At 37.2% G+C, this 16,127-nt stretch overlaps 1 protein-coding gene across 1 annotated transcript in view; it reads right to left on the minus strand.

Moving 5' to 3' along the window:
- The window catches only part of CALCR (calcitonin receptor), a 138,590-nt gene that overhangs the window by 41,715 nt on the left and 80,748 nt on the right, over positions 1 to 16,127 (minus strand). Inside the window, exons 4-6 of the mRNA XM_036864425.1 lie at positions 10,308 to 10,464; positions 7,727 to 7,837; positions 2,678 to 2,790 (exon numbers count right to left, since the gene is read on the minus strand). Of these exons, the coding sequence (XP_036720320.1) occupies positions 2,678 to 2,790; positions 7,727 to 7,837; positions 10,308 to 10,464 (381 nt within the window). The remainder of the gene's footprint in view (positions 1 to 2,677; positions 2,791 to 7,726; positions 7,838 to 10,307; positions 10,465 to 16,127) is intronic.

Consider the following 16,127-nt stretch of genomic DNA (forward strand, 5'->3'; position numbering starts at 1 on the left):
CAGTAGACATAGCTCAAGCATTTAAATCTAAGTTCTTTACTTATGTTATTCCACATTGTTATATTTTCCAGTGTTGCCTTTTATGTTTATGATGCCAATGGGAGAGACATTTAGGGGCAGGTGGACCTATGACAGTCCTCTGACAATAGTGGATCGTTTCCTTCTCTATTTACTGATAGGTAGAACTCTCTAAGCACCTAACTTGTTTTCAGAGCTGGGCACCCTGTATTCTATTTTGTCTGGGAGAAAAAGAGACTGTAATATCCATTTGGCAGGTGAAAAAAACAGAGACTCAGAGAGGGCAATGGCTTGAAAGGAGGACAACATAATCTCTGGGCTTCTGGTGTTAAGTTCCCTCCCACAACAGGTTATTGGGTTGTGGGAGGAACTTAAGGTATTTTCAATAACTTATTGGGTCCTGGTATGAATGTGAATGCAGTGTAGATAAGCTGGATAATTTCTACGGAGTTCTTTGAATTCCTGGGAGAAACGTGCCATTTATGTACAAATCATTACCCTTGAACATTTTGATTCTTATCAATCTCCTTGTGAAGGGCCTGAGATTAAAGCACTAATTCTGCTTAAAAGGCTCACAAAACAGAGCCCTTTGTTTGGTTATGTGCATTATTGCTAGACAGAAACAGATATTGCCTTGTAGGCCTTAGAGTTTCAAAATGAACGTGTCAACTTATCCTGAATTGTGGTTGCATCATTTCACTAGGCATTTACATGTTGTTCGCCAGTTTCATTGTTGATACTGCTCTGCTAACGGTGCTTTTTATCCTTGCAGATAATGATAGTAAATCTGGAATAGTTGGTTCATACCTAGAACTGATAAAAACTTCAGTATAGCTTGTAGGTCCCTTCTTAGGAGGTATTTAGGAATCTTTGCAAGAAAACACCCAGTTCCTGTCTTTTTTCCCCAGGAATTCATTTTCTGGCTCTTTTTCTAACTTTACCACTAGACAAAAACAGGTGTGGCATTTTCTAACAGTTTTCCCTTTTAAATAGTTTACCATATTGAGTCCCCTTGCCATTTAAAGTACTGTTTTTAATTTGGGTATATAGGCATGCCAGTATTTTATTTTTATCTCTGCATATTTTATTTGTAAGGAAATTTTATATAATTTAATTCATTTTCTTTCAGTTGCCTCCAGAATACTTTAAAAAATATTTATGCTTCGGAAATAGAATTGTCTAAATGTGTAAGGTTAAATCAACAGCTCATAATTTATTTGCCATTTTTGTATCATTCTTAAGACTGAGAAGTGTTTGTTTTTATTTTAAATAAATTCTAGGTTGATTTTTTTTTTTTTTTTTTTTTTTTTTTGCCTGTATATAGATGGAAGATTTGTGCATAGAATTTCAATCATTATGTTAGGTGCCTAGAGGGGAGTATTTATTCTTAAAATACTTTATTTCCTTCTCAGATGTGGCCAGAGTGTGTGAAGAGGTCAAATGTGGCAGCATTGAGAATTGTTTATTTGGATGCACTCTTTCTAACAATTCAGTTAAAAGAGTTAAAATTTTTTTCTGTAAAATAATCAGCATTCATTCAGGAAATTCCTTACTCATTGACACGTCATTTCAATCAGACCTTATTAAATAAATAGCTCTAGGACGTAGGCATGTCTGACTCTCAGGGGTGACTTAGCAATTTGTGGAAGCGGTAACTGGCTTTGGTGCCCTCAGCCTGTGCCTGTGACGAGACGTCCCTCTAGTCAACTGGTCTCTAAGCTATCTATTCATCTTCTTTGTTTTTAATTGTTGTTTATTTTGTTTTTAATGGAAGGAAAAATTCCTATACTCGTAAAGTTTCTTTATAGGAAACAGAAGCACTGATGTGCGTGTAGCTTCCAACTTCGCAATAACTGAGCATACAGGATCTTTGAAGGAAACAATAGGTTTCTCTTGCAGCCACCAGGGCTGTGCAGAGATGCCCTGTGTGCTAAACGCTGACCAACGGTTTCTCCCAGCTCCGTGGGGAGAGGAGGCTGGTGGTAGACTTAATGATCTTTTCAGATTTCTGAAGCATCTGAAGAAGGCAGTAGCTATCTGCCCCCCACTCCCCCGCCCCACCCCACTGGCTTAAATGTTTCTAAGCAAAGATAGTAAAAATATTTAACAGCCAGTAAGACACAAGAAGTAACAAGTTAGAATGGACTTCCACTGAAAATAATCTAAACAGCCACACTCGTGTCAGTGGGCTGATGAGAAGCTCCATTCTTAGAGTTCCTTCAAGGCTTGATAGTAAAACTGTCATAGACATCTCAGGACAGGGATGGGGACACAAGCGTTAGCTGGTGACTTGTGGAGAAATCTGTAGTTTTGGAACTCTTCCAGGAGAAGAGATGTTAAGGCAGTTCCTGGAAATGCTGCCTAATGTCTGGCACTGTGGGGAATCCCATCATTTGCTCCGTGGACACGTTCCCCTTGCCATAAATGGCCTGATTCCACACGCTCACAGAACTCTCACTGACCGAATGCCAACCAAGAAGTAAAACATCATTTTCTCTAGTGCCAATTCATAGAGTCCCTAGAATTGACAGGTCATTATCTGATTTCCTTCTACAAAATAGTTGGCGTCTTGGTAGCAGGTGTTTTACAATTAGGCATAAATTTCCATGCATAGAGGATGGCATTCTCACCCAATACTGAAATTTGAAATAGAACCTACCTGCATTTTCTCAGGAGTGAAAGCGTTACACATAGTATAGTTGGACCAGGATATGTTGCTGTCAGGGTGCGTGTACCAAACCCCGTCTTCCTCACAGTACTTTGTAACTTTTTCTGTTAATGAAACAAAACTTACTATCTCAAAATTGCAAGAAGGAAAAACAATAAATGAAAGCTTAAAAGCCATTCCAAAGTGTTAATCACTTTATAGAACTTGAACGTGAATACAAGTCAATAGAGACTACCTCGAATCCTGCATTATACAGGGTGCTTTAATATGCATTGCTTCAATTTAGCTTCAGCAAAGTCATGTGAAGCATTGTTATCTCCATTTTACCTTGCCAAACTTATTCTGAGTTATTCAGACTTTTTCTAGTTCTCCAAAGTACCTCTCCAAAGCGTTTATTGCTTAGAGATCATATAACAATCCTGAACTGGTAAAATATGAAAAGAGATGTTACCAGTGTGTTTGCAATCCTCACATAGTTTTGATTTTTGATAATTTCATAGGGATAATATTTTTGAAGCATTGTTCTTCATTGGCAAAGGCAAAGAGCTATCATACCTATGGAAAACCCTTTTATATATGGTTTCTGGTGTTTTTCTTTTAGCACAAGGATATGGAAATCAGAATCATATACTAATATTTGTTATTGTTTTCAAGGCTAAGAAACAATGTTAAAAAATTTATTTTGCTGAAATATTACTTAGATCTGATAACATTTAAAGTAATTTTCTATCAGAAGTTGCGGTTAGTCAAATCAACATGCTAAGAGCTAGTATGAAAATTATTTTAACTTTGGCAGTTTTTAGGGTGAAATTCATAATTTTTCATTGTATGAATGAAACAGATACTACCAAACTCAGCACAAGATTTAAACTGAAAATTGTAGACTTGTTTGTAATATGTCTACTCCAACAATGATTTAAAATGGATGAAAAAACACATTTTTCAAACAAAAGGTGTTTTAAAGCACCTATTAGAATCATCATTGCTTAATGTAAATCTGTTTCAATGTTAAGTAGAAAAATTTTAAATTGCGAATTTACTGTGACTGCCCTCGGACAAAAACTATTTAAAGAATCACCATTGGACACCAACAACGCTTCCCAAAGGGTCAGCACTAATCAGCAGGGAAAAATTGATGTTGAAAACTGGTCAATGATTTAGTTAATGCTTTGTCAACGACATTCTAAGCTTACTTGCAATTAAAAAAAAGTGGTTTGTAATGCAGCATTTTATCTTTAACATATTGTTAGAAAGTAGTTTTGTTTTATTGAAATGAACATAATTTGGTTTTTTACAAAGTTATGCAGCTATATAGGGTAACGTGTTCTACGGAAGAGGGTGTCCCTCCTGAGGAAGTCCTTCCCAATCACGGACGGCACTGTAGGAAATATTGTTTTGTTTGGATTTAACTCAAGTCTGGATCTAGGCACTTCCGGGTTCTAACTGTTGCAGCTATCAAGAATCTGTCATCCTCCACCTGGCAAATCTTTCAATATTTGACAGAAGGCTACGTCTACTCTGACTTCCCTTTCTAAACCAAACACCGCTATTCACTCTCACCACACATGCTGTCCCCTCACAGCCTGAAACCTCCCTGCATGTGCTCTGAGATTGGCACTTCCCTCTAAAATAGTCCAAGTTTGAACTGCCCCATGAAGAGGCAGCATGCTTCCTTCCGTCTAGATTCACATCGAGGAGCTTTTTCCAGATGCGCAAAACCCAGTCCCCAGAGATTTGTGTTCCATTAATCTGAAGAGATGCCAGACGCCAGCATTTTTAAGAAGCTCACTGATTCCAAAGGGTATCAGGGTTGACAATCATTGTCCTCAACCATGTGTTGGCCACCTTGGCTCTGTCCCATTACTGCTGACTGTTTGACTCCTGCCCTTAAATCCATCCTAATAAGGATTTGCTTTTTATACTCCAGCATATTCCTTCAGACTCCCAGCCTCTTTGGAATTTCAATACTGTTATTCACTCTTTCATTACCTACCTGTCTTTTACCAAGCACTTTGTTTAAAATGAAATCTCTGTCATTTCATTAAACTGTTGTATGTATCATCAAGATACAGCTTGGGTTGATGGTAAAATACTAAAGAATTTAAATTTGTTGAATAGAGGTATTTTTAAGGTTTGCCTTTCTTTTAAAGTGGATTTGTCCCCCAGCTGAGAGGAATCTAAAAATCAGGCTGAAAAGATGGATCTATGCCTGGAAATCCCTGTTCTGTGACCCCAAACTTGCCTTTTAGTTAATAATAACAGCCACTTTGCCAAGAGCCCACTGCTGCTTTGGAACTGGCCTTGCAGCCTTGATTGCAGAACAGCTCTTTGTGCCACTCATGTTACCTCTAATGTGGCTGTCAGATCAAGATTAATGAAGCATCATTTATTGGGAACAGTCGATAAAGACCTGGGGGACTACTATCAAATAGCATTTAGTTAGCGTTTACAGGAAGGTAGTGCTGAGCAGGGCATAGCACTAAGCCCTTTCTCTCTTCACACCCCAACTCTTCCAACAAAATGAGAATTCCTAGAAGTGGCTGGCCTGAGCTGGTTTTAAAAGTGCCCCACTGTAATCCCATTTCCATTATCTCTTCTCACTGGGATCGAACTTTGTATCTCATTCTTGAAGGAAGCACAAAAAGCATCTCCCAAACATTGTCTCAGGGATAGACGAAGTGCTCTAATCTGGATTCCAGAAACTTTCTTGCATAAATTTTATTGTATGACTGCTGTTTTCCATCTTAACTGATGTCCTCACTTTCAGTCTGCAGGAAATAACCTCTCGTCGTTCACAGACAATAAGAGTGGGTAACCAGATGGGCTGGTTAACCCTGAAATGTGGTAGAAAGTCTGACCCAACAAGTCTTGGAAAAATCTGAAAGAGAAGGTTGATTTTTCCATAACCTCTTAAGCAAAAAACAAACACTGAGTCTTCTTTTCAAAATGCTACCTCTAGCCCAGACCAGATAATTCAAAGAAGATCCTCTCTTGTCAGGACCCTGGCGTCCCCTTCCTCTAATTGGGTGTTCTGACTCTCTTCCCTGGCCCCATTCCCTAGAGGTCACTGAAGGACGGAGGAGGAAGATGAGCACTGAGGTGCGGCGAGGTTGCTGTGCTCTGTTATTCCACATCTTATTAGAAGAGAGACGGAGCTTGAGGTGGAATGACCTGTGTTCCGGGAGCTCAGTCCCCACACCAGTCAACTAGTGGCTCTAGTTTCAACATCTAGAGCCACCTGAACGCTTCCTGCAGGCTCAGGCTCGCTGTACTCTCGGGAACAAATCTCACCCCTTAACAGGGACTTAGGCAATGTGTCTGTAGCTGGACCCACTTAGTTTCAGCATCAGGATCTCCTTTGTAATGAAGATTATATTCCTTTTTAAGTATCTTAATCCCAGGTTTATTTCAATGGGACAGATTTTCTATCCAGTCTCCTAGAACGGAACTTTTCTGGCCCTGATACCTACAGTTCCTGGAGCTGGGCAGCTACTACCTTTTATTCCTCGGGGACCCTCTTTCCTCTATGGCCTGCATCAGTCTCATCGGATATTGTGCTCTGCCTCTTACTGGAAGAGCTACTGAGTGCACTGGCTGGGCTTCACTGGTACCAGCCACTTTCTGATCTGGACTTTATTGTTTAACACAGTTTCACCTTGGCTGCGCAATTTAGTCACAAGCAGAACATTTAAACATCTTGATGTCCAGGTTGCACTCCAAACTAATTAAATCAGAATATCTGGGGTGGTACCAGGGATCAGGATTATTTTTTAAAGCTCCCCAGCTTCTCAGCCAAGTTGAGAATCACTTACTACTAGCAGCTATCCAATCCCATTTCCCAGCCCCAAGTGTCTAATCTCTGGATTGAGGCTGTTGTACAACCTCATACCTACTTCTCATACATCCTTTTGCCTTGGCTCCTGACCACTCACCACTGAGCATCTTGGATTCCAGACCTCCATTCTGTTTGGATAGATGACAATACGAAGATGCATAACTTCGGCCCCTAGCTTCTCACTTCACTTGGCACCTGGTACTCCTGCCTAAGCATCCCCGCCCAACTTCTAACCACACCAGTGAGGCCAGACTGAGGCCTGAAGGAAAACGATGTTCTGCCTTGAAAGTTCTGAAAGTACTTCAACCTGCATAAGTTTGTACAGTGACTTAGAAATATTACTTCTCAAATGCTTTTCCAAGACTGTTGCACTTACTTAGAAAGAAAGGGATAGGTAAGAGCTCAGGAGACTTGGGTTCACTTGTGGTTTTATGTCAAATATTATGTGAGTATAAAATGAGATACTATATATGAAAATGTTTTGCAAAGTTAAAAAATGATATTCAATGAAAATATTCCCGTGTTACTAATTAACTTTAGTTATAAAAGTGACACCAAATTCACTTAACACACATCTGTTGGCTGTTCATGTTGGGCTGGCCACACAGCTGGGTTAGTGCAATCCATTTTAATAGTACCGGTCTTATTTACTGAGCATATTTTAATAATCTACTGTTGGAGCAGAAATCTGGTAAATGTCTAGAGTTACCACCTTCTGATTTATCTTCCCTACACATGATAGTTTTATATAATTTTCAAGGTTACATCAAATTTCCATTATGCTTGTTCTACTAGCCCAGTACGCACAAACTCTACATCAAGCATTTGCATAAGTCATCAAATGTGAGCCACCTGAAAAATTTTTTAAACTACACATTTAAATAAAACTGTTGTTTTAGAAATATTAATTTTTTATTAAAATTTAATTTTAAATATTTAAAATATATAAAATTTTCATTTTTATCTAACATTTAATATAATTTATGACTAAGGGGCATAAGTGATCAGCAATGTGACTTAAAAAATAAGGGCAGCTTGCAATCTTTGTACAACTGGGTAATATTTCATTTATGGAAGTTCTTCAGAATGTGCTAAACTGCATAGAATATGACTTGGTAGTATATTTTGTATCTGATTTTCTTTTCAGAACTAGAAAAACACTAAAAGATTCATAGCAAAATATAAAATAAAAATAAATACTCTACCTGCTACATCAAAGTCCGGAAAATAATCTGGGCAGTGCTGTTGGGCGAGCACTCCAGCCGGTGTGTCATCCCAGCAGGACCATCCATCCCAGGTACGGTTGCAATACAGACCTGGCCATTTAGAAAGAAATTATATTACAGTTGTCAAAAACTGGAGAATCCTCAGCAGGATTTAACAGTGCATAGACAGTTATTCTGGGACTCTCCACTTGGACATGGAAATATTGAAACAATAGTAGCAGCAGCAGCAACAAAATAAAGGTATTAACTTTTCCAAGTACCAAGGAATTTCTTTTTTTTTTTTTGTAGGACATTCTCCATTTGTTCCTCAAAAGGCATATTTGTCATCTGTATGTAATCTTTCCTCCAAAATCTTTCCTTTAAAATATCTCCAGAAACGCTATGAAAAAACTCTTGTGATAGTATATGCAATGTTACCCCTGGATAAAAGGCTTTGGAACATTTGTAGCCTACTAACCATTAACCTTCAAAGTGGTTGCCTTAGGTAGTTCTATTGTTAATCCAAGGGTGAAGCACTTGTTCAGGAGATGCATTTGCAGCCAGTTAATGGGCTACATATAAAAACAGTCTTATTACTTTAGAATCACACCATTACTGACTAAAATAATGCTTAGTCTGATCACTTTATGTATTCTTCAACATTGGCTCCAAGTGGTTTCTCACTGCTTTCAAATATTAAATCTACTCTTGAAGGGGGAAACTTTTAGTACAATTGTAAAAGTATCTACTTTTTCATACACCTTCTTATTGCTACTAGTGTGAGGCTGGGGTCAGATTATGAGGTGTCTTAAATGCCATCCTAAGGAGTTTGGGGTTTTTTTTTTCCTGTAGGCAAGGTGGAACCATTGGGAATGACACGAACAAATCTAGATTTTAGTGAGAATAAGAGGGTTTTTAAGGATAAGATTAACAAAGAGAGACAAACTAGGTGACTATTGTAACCATCCAGGTAAGAGATATTAAATGTCTCAAATAAGGCACTATTAGTGTATTTAGGAATATTAATGAAATGTAATTAACGGGGTGTGGATGTAAAACAGGAAAATACAAGGATGACTCATAAATATTAATCCTGAGTAAATGGCTCACTGGTGGTGTCACATACAGAAGTGAGAATCCAGGAGGGATGAGTTCATGAGTAAGGTAATGGTGGGATTTGAAAATATTGTACTTGTGCAATGGCCAAGTGGAAATGTGTAGTAAATGTATGGGAGATGGACGGAGAGGATTAGGTGAAAGAATAACTGCATTTAAGGTGTTTCACTGCATAGAAGCCTGGTGTAAATTCTCAATTTCAAATAAAGGAATATTTTTTGTTTGAAAAAAATTAAATCTACCCTAAAACATAAAGCTATTCAAAAGAATGAGCTTCAGGCTTTGAAGGCAGTTCTCAAAAAAAAAAAAAAAAAAAAAAGTTTTAAATAATGATCGTAGCACAAAAGTTCATCCTCCCAAGATGACTAAGACCAAAGCGAAGGAGACTGCACTCACTCAAGTTTCTGAAAATATCAATTTTGTGTTTCTGTTGTTTCACTTAGCTTCAGAGAAAGGGTTTCTCCTTTGGGCAGAGTTACATATAATGCCTTTTCAGGTTCTTAAACACTGAAACCACTGCAGACAGAAGAATGACATGTGTCTTTCAATTGACTCACTTTTTTGTTTGAAGGAAAATGCTAAAAAATAGGAACTACAAATTAAAACCTTAACTGTTTGATGGCAAACATGTGTCGTAAATAGAGTATATTCAACTAATTTTCCCCCTACGAAGCAGTGTTGTCTTAGACTACAGGAGGGTGTAAAAGATCTTGCTGGGTCTTTTCAAGTGCTTTAGGGGTCAGGGGAGAGAATTTAAATGAATGTAGCAATGCCTGGTCATCACATCCTCTCTTTTGTTTTCCCCTGGGCCCTCTGTAGCTAACAGAATATGCTTGGCGCTAAGAATATCTGGGCAGTCACACAGAGCATTCTAGAGAAGGTGATAGATAAACAATGTCTGCCTAGGAGGTATCTTTTTCTAATTCCTCTGGGAACTGGGGGGAGAAAAGGAGAAGGATTAGCATGAGTTGCCACCCAATTGGCAGGTAAGGGAAGATACTACCTAATTAACCTAAGCAAGACAGAGTTTTGATAGGCTCTGCCTCAGGCTAATTCTCTGCCCACTATTTTCCAGCTCTCTTCCTGTCGTTCTCTACTTCCTCTCCCTCACATAGTCCTGTATTGTTCCTGCTTGCCATGGGTGAATACTGGGCTATTGTAGTAATTTTGTCGTAAATGCAGATATTAGCCAAAAAGCAGTCAGGTGAACTTGAGCAAAGAAACTAGGCATGTCTGCTGTATGAAATACACAAACATACCACGGTATGAAAGCCACTGTTAAAACTATTGGCATATTAAATTAAAATTAGTCAACACATATTCACCCACAAAAGAAAATAAGCCTTTCTTGATGTTTGAAACACACATTCACATACATCCTTCTTTTTACCTTCTCCTTGGTATGGGGGTAACTTTTGCATTCTTGATGTTTGAAACACACACTCACATACGTCCTTCTTTTTACCTTCTCCTTGGTATGGGGGTAACTTTTGCATTCGGTCATAGCATCTGTGCTGTGCCTCCAACAGTCTCTGCTTTCCTAAAAGGTAGAGAAATGGCTCCGGCTCTATTGTTGGAGGGTGGGTGACCTCTGAAGTGGCAGGAAGAACTGGAATTGGGCGCTGTATTAGAAAGGGAACTGAGTTACTTATGGGGAGTAGAGATGGGTGAATACATAATGAAACAATCAAAAAGTATGAAAACATTTATTTTTCCTTCTATAAGCAACAATTATGCATGGTCTCCATGTGGAATATTTTTGCTTTATAATTAAAAAGTGTATTTACATTTCATCTATAAATTCTACCTAAAATTTTCCTATTTGCCTTCATTCTATTCACTCTTGGAAATGTATAGCACCCACACAAACTCATGCACCTCTTTACAAGATTGTTTTAATTTTATCAGTGTAAAGTTTAGAAGTAAACAAAGCAAATAACCTGATTTCCAAAATATGAATATTAAATCAACTCTGCTTTGTTTGGAACTCCTAAGAATCACGAATCATGTTATTTAAAGTAGCTATATTAGTGCAATAAATACGTTTTAATTGGATTCTTTCAGCTGATATGTTTGTACTTAGATTGCACACACTGCCAAAAATTTACCCCCTTTATTCCATAGAACAAATAAAATCTGTTCTTCTGAAATAGTCTGCTTTAGGTAATTGGCCTTAATCTCTTTAAATTGGTTTCATCAGCAGATGACCTATACAAGGTATCATTTTCACTGCTGAAAATCAATGTAAATCTTAAATATTTCTCTTAGAGCTTTTGAATTTTCAGTGCAGACTGACATTAGGTTTGTCAGTCTGTTAGTTTTCACTACCATCATAGGTCCCATTAATCTAAGTTGTGTGTGTGTGTATGTATCTGAAAAGATGAATGTCTGACAAATTGTCTTAAGTTGTGTTTAGATAGATTTTAATTTCTTTTGTGGCTCTGATGTTTTTAGCAGTGCTTGAATCTGATTTTTTTTATATCCATGTTCTGTACAGAGTTTTTTGGAGAAGACTTGCAAGCTTCAGCCTACATTGACTTTTTCTGAAGTTAGAAATTCTCCTTGTTTTCTATTACACCTGTTGAAACACTTTTAATTGGCCTTATTTTGTTTAAATTATTCTAAGACTGAAGTTTCCCCAATGTACTGATAACAGAAATAGTGTTATGTACCTTTCTCTATTCTCCACAGTCTCTAAAATAAACATCTTTATTAAGTTGACCTGTATACCCCAGGATATTCATGGTAGAGCCTCACTGTTTTCCAGTGTATCTCATTGTGTAGACAGGGAATCCTGTCCTATGAGACAGCCTATCACTAAAGGCTAAACTGTACAGAGCACTAAACAATAAAAATTCAGAGTAGAGAGAGAGCATAGGGCAAGAATAGTTGGGAATGACTACAGATACAAGGTAGAATTTGAATTGGATCTTGAGTATATGTACCGTTGCATAGGCAGAGAGGAGAGGGAAGGCTTTGTGGATGGCAGGAAAGGTATGCAGGTAAGTCCAGGGGAAGGAAATGGTATGTGTGAAACGCTGTACTGGAACCATACTGCCTCGAGGGGAGCATATTTGAGGGTAAGATATGAAATCAAGGAAAATCAGATAATACAGGGTCCTGTGAGAACAAATACAAAACGTCTGGGACATGAAAGGCTCAATATATTTTAGCAAATATTTTAAAAACATGATGAAATAAAGCTGTCTTGCAGTTTTTTGATCAGTGAAGGTTGCGAAAGGAGAATGTTAATACGATTCATGTGGTAGGCATCAGATGTCCACCGATTAGTGCTGGGGAGGCCAGCCAGGCAGCTGAAGGCAGGGAATAGATCACCTTAAGATGGAACAAGAAAGAGCAACTCAGCACTTTCTCAAATAATAAAAGCACCGAGGTATATTTGAATATAAGGAATGGAGAACAGTAAGAGTCAAATAGCCCAGATATTTTAGCCTATATGACTAGAAAAGAAAATGGTAGCGTCCTGAGAAAGAGAAGACATTAAGAAAGGAAAACCTTACTCGGGGGAGAAGGTAGGTTCTCTTTTGGACTAGATTTGGAGGTGCCAACAAGTCACCTGAGTAGAAATCACTTGCAAACAGAAGAGGGTGAATACTTATTGTTATAATATTACTGTTATAACTGTAGATGAATACTTATTGTGAATATATTTGACACTACTCTAAGTGTTAGGATTATTTCTAATTTTAATGCCTCTAGAATTTGTGACAGAAGAAATTAATGAACCGACAAAGATTATTAAAGGCGTACAAATCCTTTACCAATGTAGCTGAACAACATTATGTTGTAATATGACCCCTTTCCCACTGGTTTTAAGATCAGTTAGCCAGCAAATAGTCATTGAACTTGATGAGCCAAGTATTGAGCTAGATGCTGAGGATACGGTGCTGAGTAAAACAAGCACAGATCCTGCCCTCGTGGAACTTACAGTCCAGCAAGAAAGACCAACACTATAAATATTTCCAGACACCAGAAACTGTGAAAGGTAAAGAATTATTATCATTAAATGCTCAGATATTCCATTAGGAATTGAGAGATGGTTTGGGAGTAAGGAAAAGTATTTTGAAGAGATTTCATGTAAAAGCTTCTTTTTGGATTTTATTAGCCTACATTTGTATGAATGTGTGTTTTAATAACTTGACTAAAGATCATGTAACCACGATCTTTAATTGATTACAGTGTCCTCACAATAAGATACAAATGATTGGTTCAGCTTATGCATCTACTTGATTCTTTGTGGCTCTATTCTTAGAATCTTGAGTTGATATGAAAATCATCATTTGATATTATTTCTGGGTCATTTTCCCACCACCTTCAAATCAAATTAGAAGATGTAATATGATGTTATATATAAATCTTTTCTGTCACTTAATTAGATATTTTAGACATTAGGAACTACTTTGCTTAAGTCTGACATTCTTTCCAGAAGTAACATTCTGAATTCTACTTTTAAATGGACTAAGCAACCAATTAAATGTTCCTGTGTTAGTTGGAAATTCATGGAGCCCATGGGGAGGCAGTATGTGCAAGAATAGCCAAGTGGAAACCCTATACTTGTATTTTCAATGACAACGTTATTTGGTTTAATGCAGTTTTAACACCAGTAATAGCGGAGATATGACCATCTGAAAAAGTAGGTGTAGTTCATGTAGATGACAGTCGCATCGATCTTATCATTCCTTCAATGTTGAAACAAAACTCCAGTGAACTTCCTGTAACCTGGTCCAGCAGAGATTGTTTCAACACTGAGGGAATGAGGAAGCAGAACTTCTGTCCTCAGAAGAGCCACAATAATCTGAGGCTGCTCCTGGTCTGGTTCATGTTTGAGCATTGACGGTGCAATTTTTCCAGTGGTAGCTGAATGTTTCAGTGATTTTCTTCGGAAAATAAAATATACATTGAGGCATTCTGTTATATATGTATATAACATACAGATATATGTAGATATAAATATATAGCCATTACATCTATATAATTCTGATCATGGAATTACTACTGCTTAAAATAACATGTAAATTTCATAAAGTTCATTGATCATTAACTTTATGCTGATTATTTCTTACAGTTAAAAATTGCTAGTGAGGTGGTATAATTTTCAGCAGTAAAGAGGTAAAATAGAAGCAGTAGTGATTAAACCACCAAGCAATGTGAAAAACAACATTCCACTTATCATAAGTGTTATGTTTATTCTATGTATTTGTGGAATGTAAATATATAATTTTATGCTCACATGCAGATAGAAATGAGACATTAAGGGCATGTTGCTTTTCTGAATAAAGATTGAAATTCAAAGTTTTGCATTCAAGCCATCTTGCATGATTCTTCCAAAATCAAACAAAAACCACCTCTTAATTGTTGTCCTATGTAACAGTTTAGCCGCCGTATATGCGATGTCACTCCTAAAGGCTCCAGTAGATGGCGCCACACATACGACCACCAAGCTGCCACTGACAGCTGTAGTCCGCAGCCGAAACATCACTGTTCTTTCAGTTAATACTTTGAGTGCCTCCCACATGCCAGGCACTGTTCTAGGTTCTGAAGATTCAGCAGTGAACAAAACTGGCAAGGTCCCTGCCCTCATGGAGCTTACATTCTAGAAAATTTCATCCACACCAATCATGGGGTCCAGAAGTAAAGCAATCTATTTGAATGGCCGTGTGTTTAAGCAATTCCTACTTTGATGTAAGACAATCAGCCTCCTTGTGTGTTACAGGTGGTTTCTAGAAGTACAGAGACAGAACAAGTAGAGAGCTGTTCTGTGTAGAACTTTGAGGAATGGTCCAAACCTACTGAATGTGGGGATCCATGCTACTGGGTTGAAGGGAGACATTCCTATTGATTGCTCCAGACACAACTGCTCTAACAGGACTATGAATCCAGAATCCACAAGCTGATGTAAACAACTTTCCACGTCACCATTCTTAATAATGATAATGTCTATGTTCAGATTATTTGTAGCTTTCAGTTACTTGTATCTTTCAAAATAACAAAGGATAAAATAGAGCTTTGTAAAGTGTTAGCCCTGCTTCTTCCAGGTAGGATCAGATGCCTGCCTGGTGTCCTGTGTCCTTTCTACCTGAGCATTATATAAACAAAACTGCCGTGTATTATCATAAACTCAACACAAATAGGGGAATACGGCTAAGTCAACAACAACAACATAAAGTAGGTTCTTCTGAGAAGCATTATGTCTTCATCATTGTTGTCACTGTAATCACTACCATCTTTTTAGCACTCACTAAGTGCCAAGCACTGTTCTAAGCCTATTGTATTACTGCAGGTAAGAAGAGAAAGTGAGTGGGTAGTTTTGGTAAAAGTAGATGAGGCTAATGGAATGCGGTGACACAAACTGATATTTTAAAGGCCATTTGGAAATCAGATAGGTAGAATTCAGTAAATATATTGGTAGTGGTTAGTAATGTATCTAAGAAGTGACATTTTAGAATAAAGTCAACGTCATTTAAAAACTTCCTTTTCTCTAGAGAGCATCAATGTGGAACATAATGAGTATTTTAGAAGGAAACTGGTGTATCGAATTTTTTATGGACAAATCCTCCAAATCCAATAGGTAATCCAAACACAGACAGAAGCAAAATTTATGTTAGTGAAGAGAGCACAAAGCCATTTAAGTACCCTATGCAATCATGTTTGCTAGTAAAAAAAAAAAAATGCCCACAAACCATAAGACACCTGTCATGCTCATGCAAATATATGAAATTCTTTCAGTCTTTGAATTTTAAAATGTATTAGGGTAAGAGTTTTGGAAAAAGTGACCTACTTTTTTTTTTTTTTTTTTTTTTTTAAACATACCAAAATTTATATAGTCTTTGTAAAAAAACAAAAAACAAAAAATGGTGACTGGATAATATTCAAACTTTCTTATTATCTAGTAGTTACTTTATCATTTCTTCTATCTATGTCTAGTTATATGCTTTATGAAATAAAATTTAAAAATATTTACATATAGTTGATCACATAGGATTTCATTTGAGATGAATAACAATATCAGTATGAATAAAATATACCAATATTTCTGCATCTATAGAGTATGACATAAGGCTTAGACATTTACAGATGAAATAAAATATTCCAGTAGTTTCTACAATATTCTTGTTTAAGATTTATTTCGAACAGCATGAAGGTACCTACATTTCCAAGTACTGGATTACTTTTAGCAAATTATACTGTACTTTATCTGAAGATTAAAATAACATGACAGTCTTACATAATAAAATAAACTATCCTCATTCAAACAGGTACAGAA

The sequence above is a fragment of the Balaenoptera musculus genome, chromosome 9 (assembly GCF_009873245.2).
Source record: "Balaenoptera musculus isolate JJ_BM4_2016_0621 chromosome 9, mBalMus1.pri.v3, whole genome shotgun sequence".
Classification (NCBI taxonomy): Eukaryota; Metazoa; Chordata; class Mammalia; order Artiodactyla; family Balaenopteridae; genus Balaenoptera; species Balaenoptera musculus.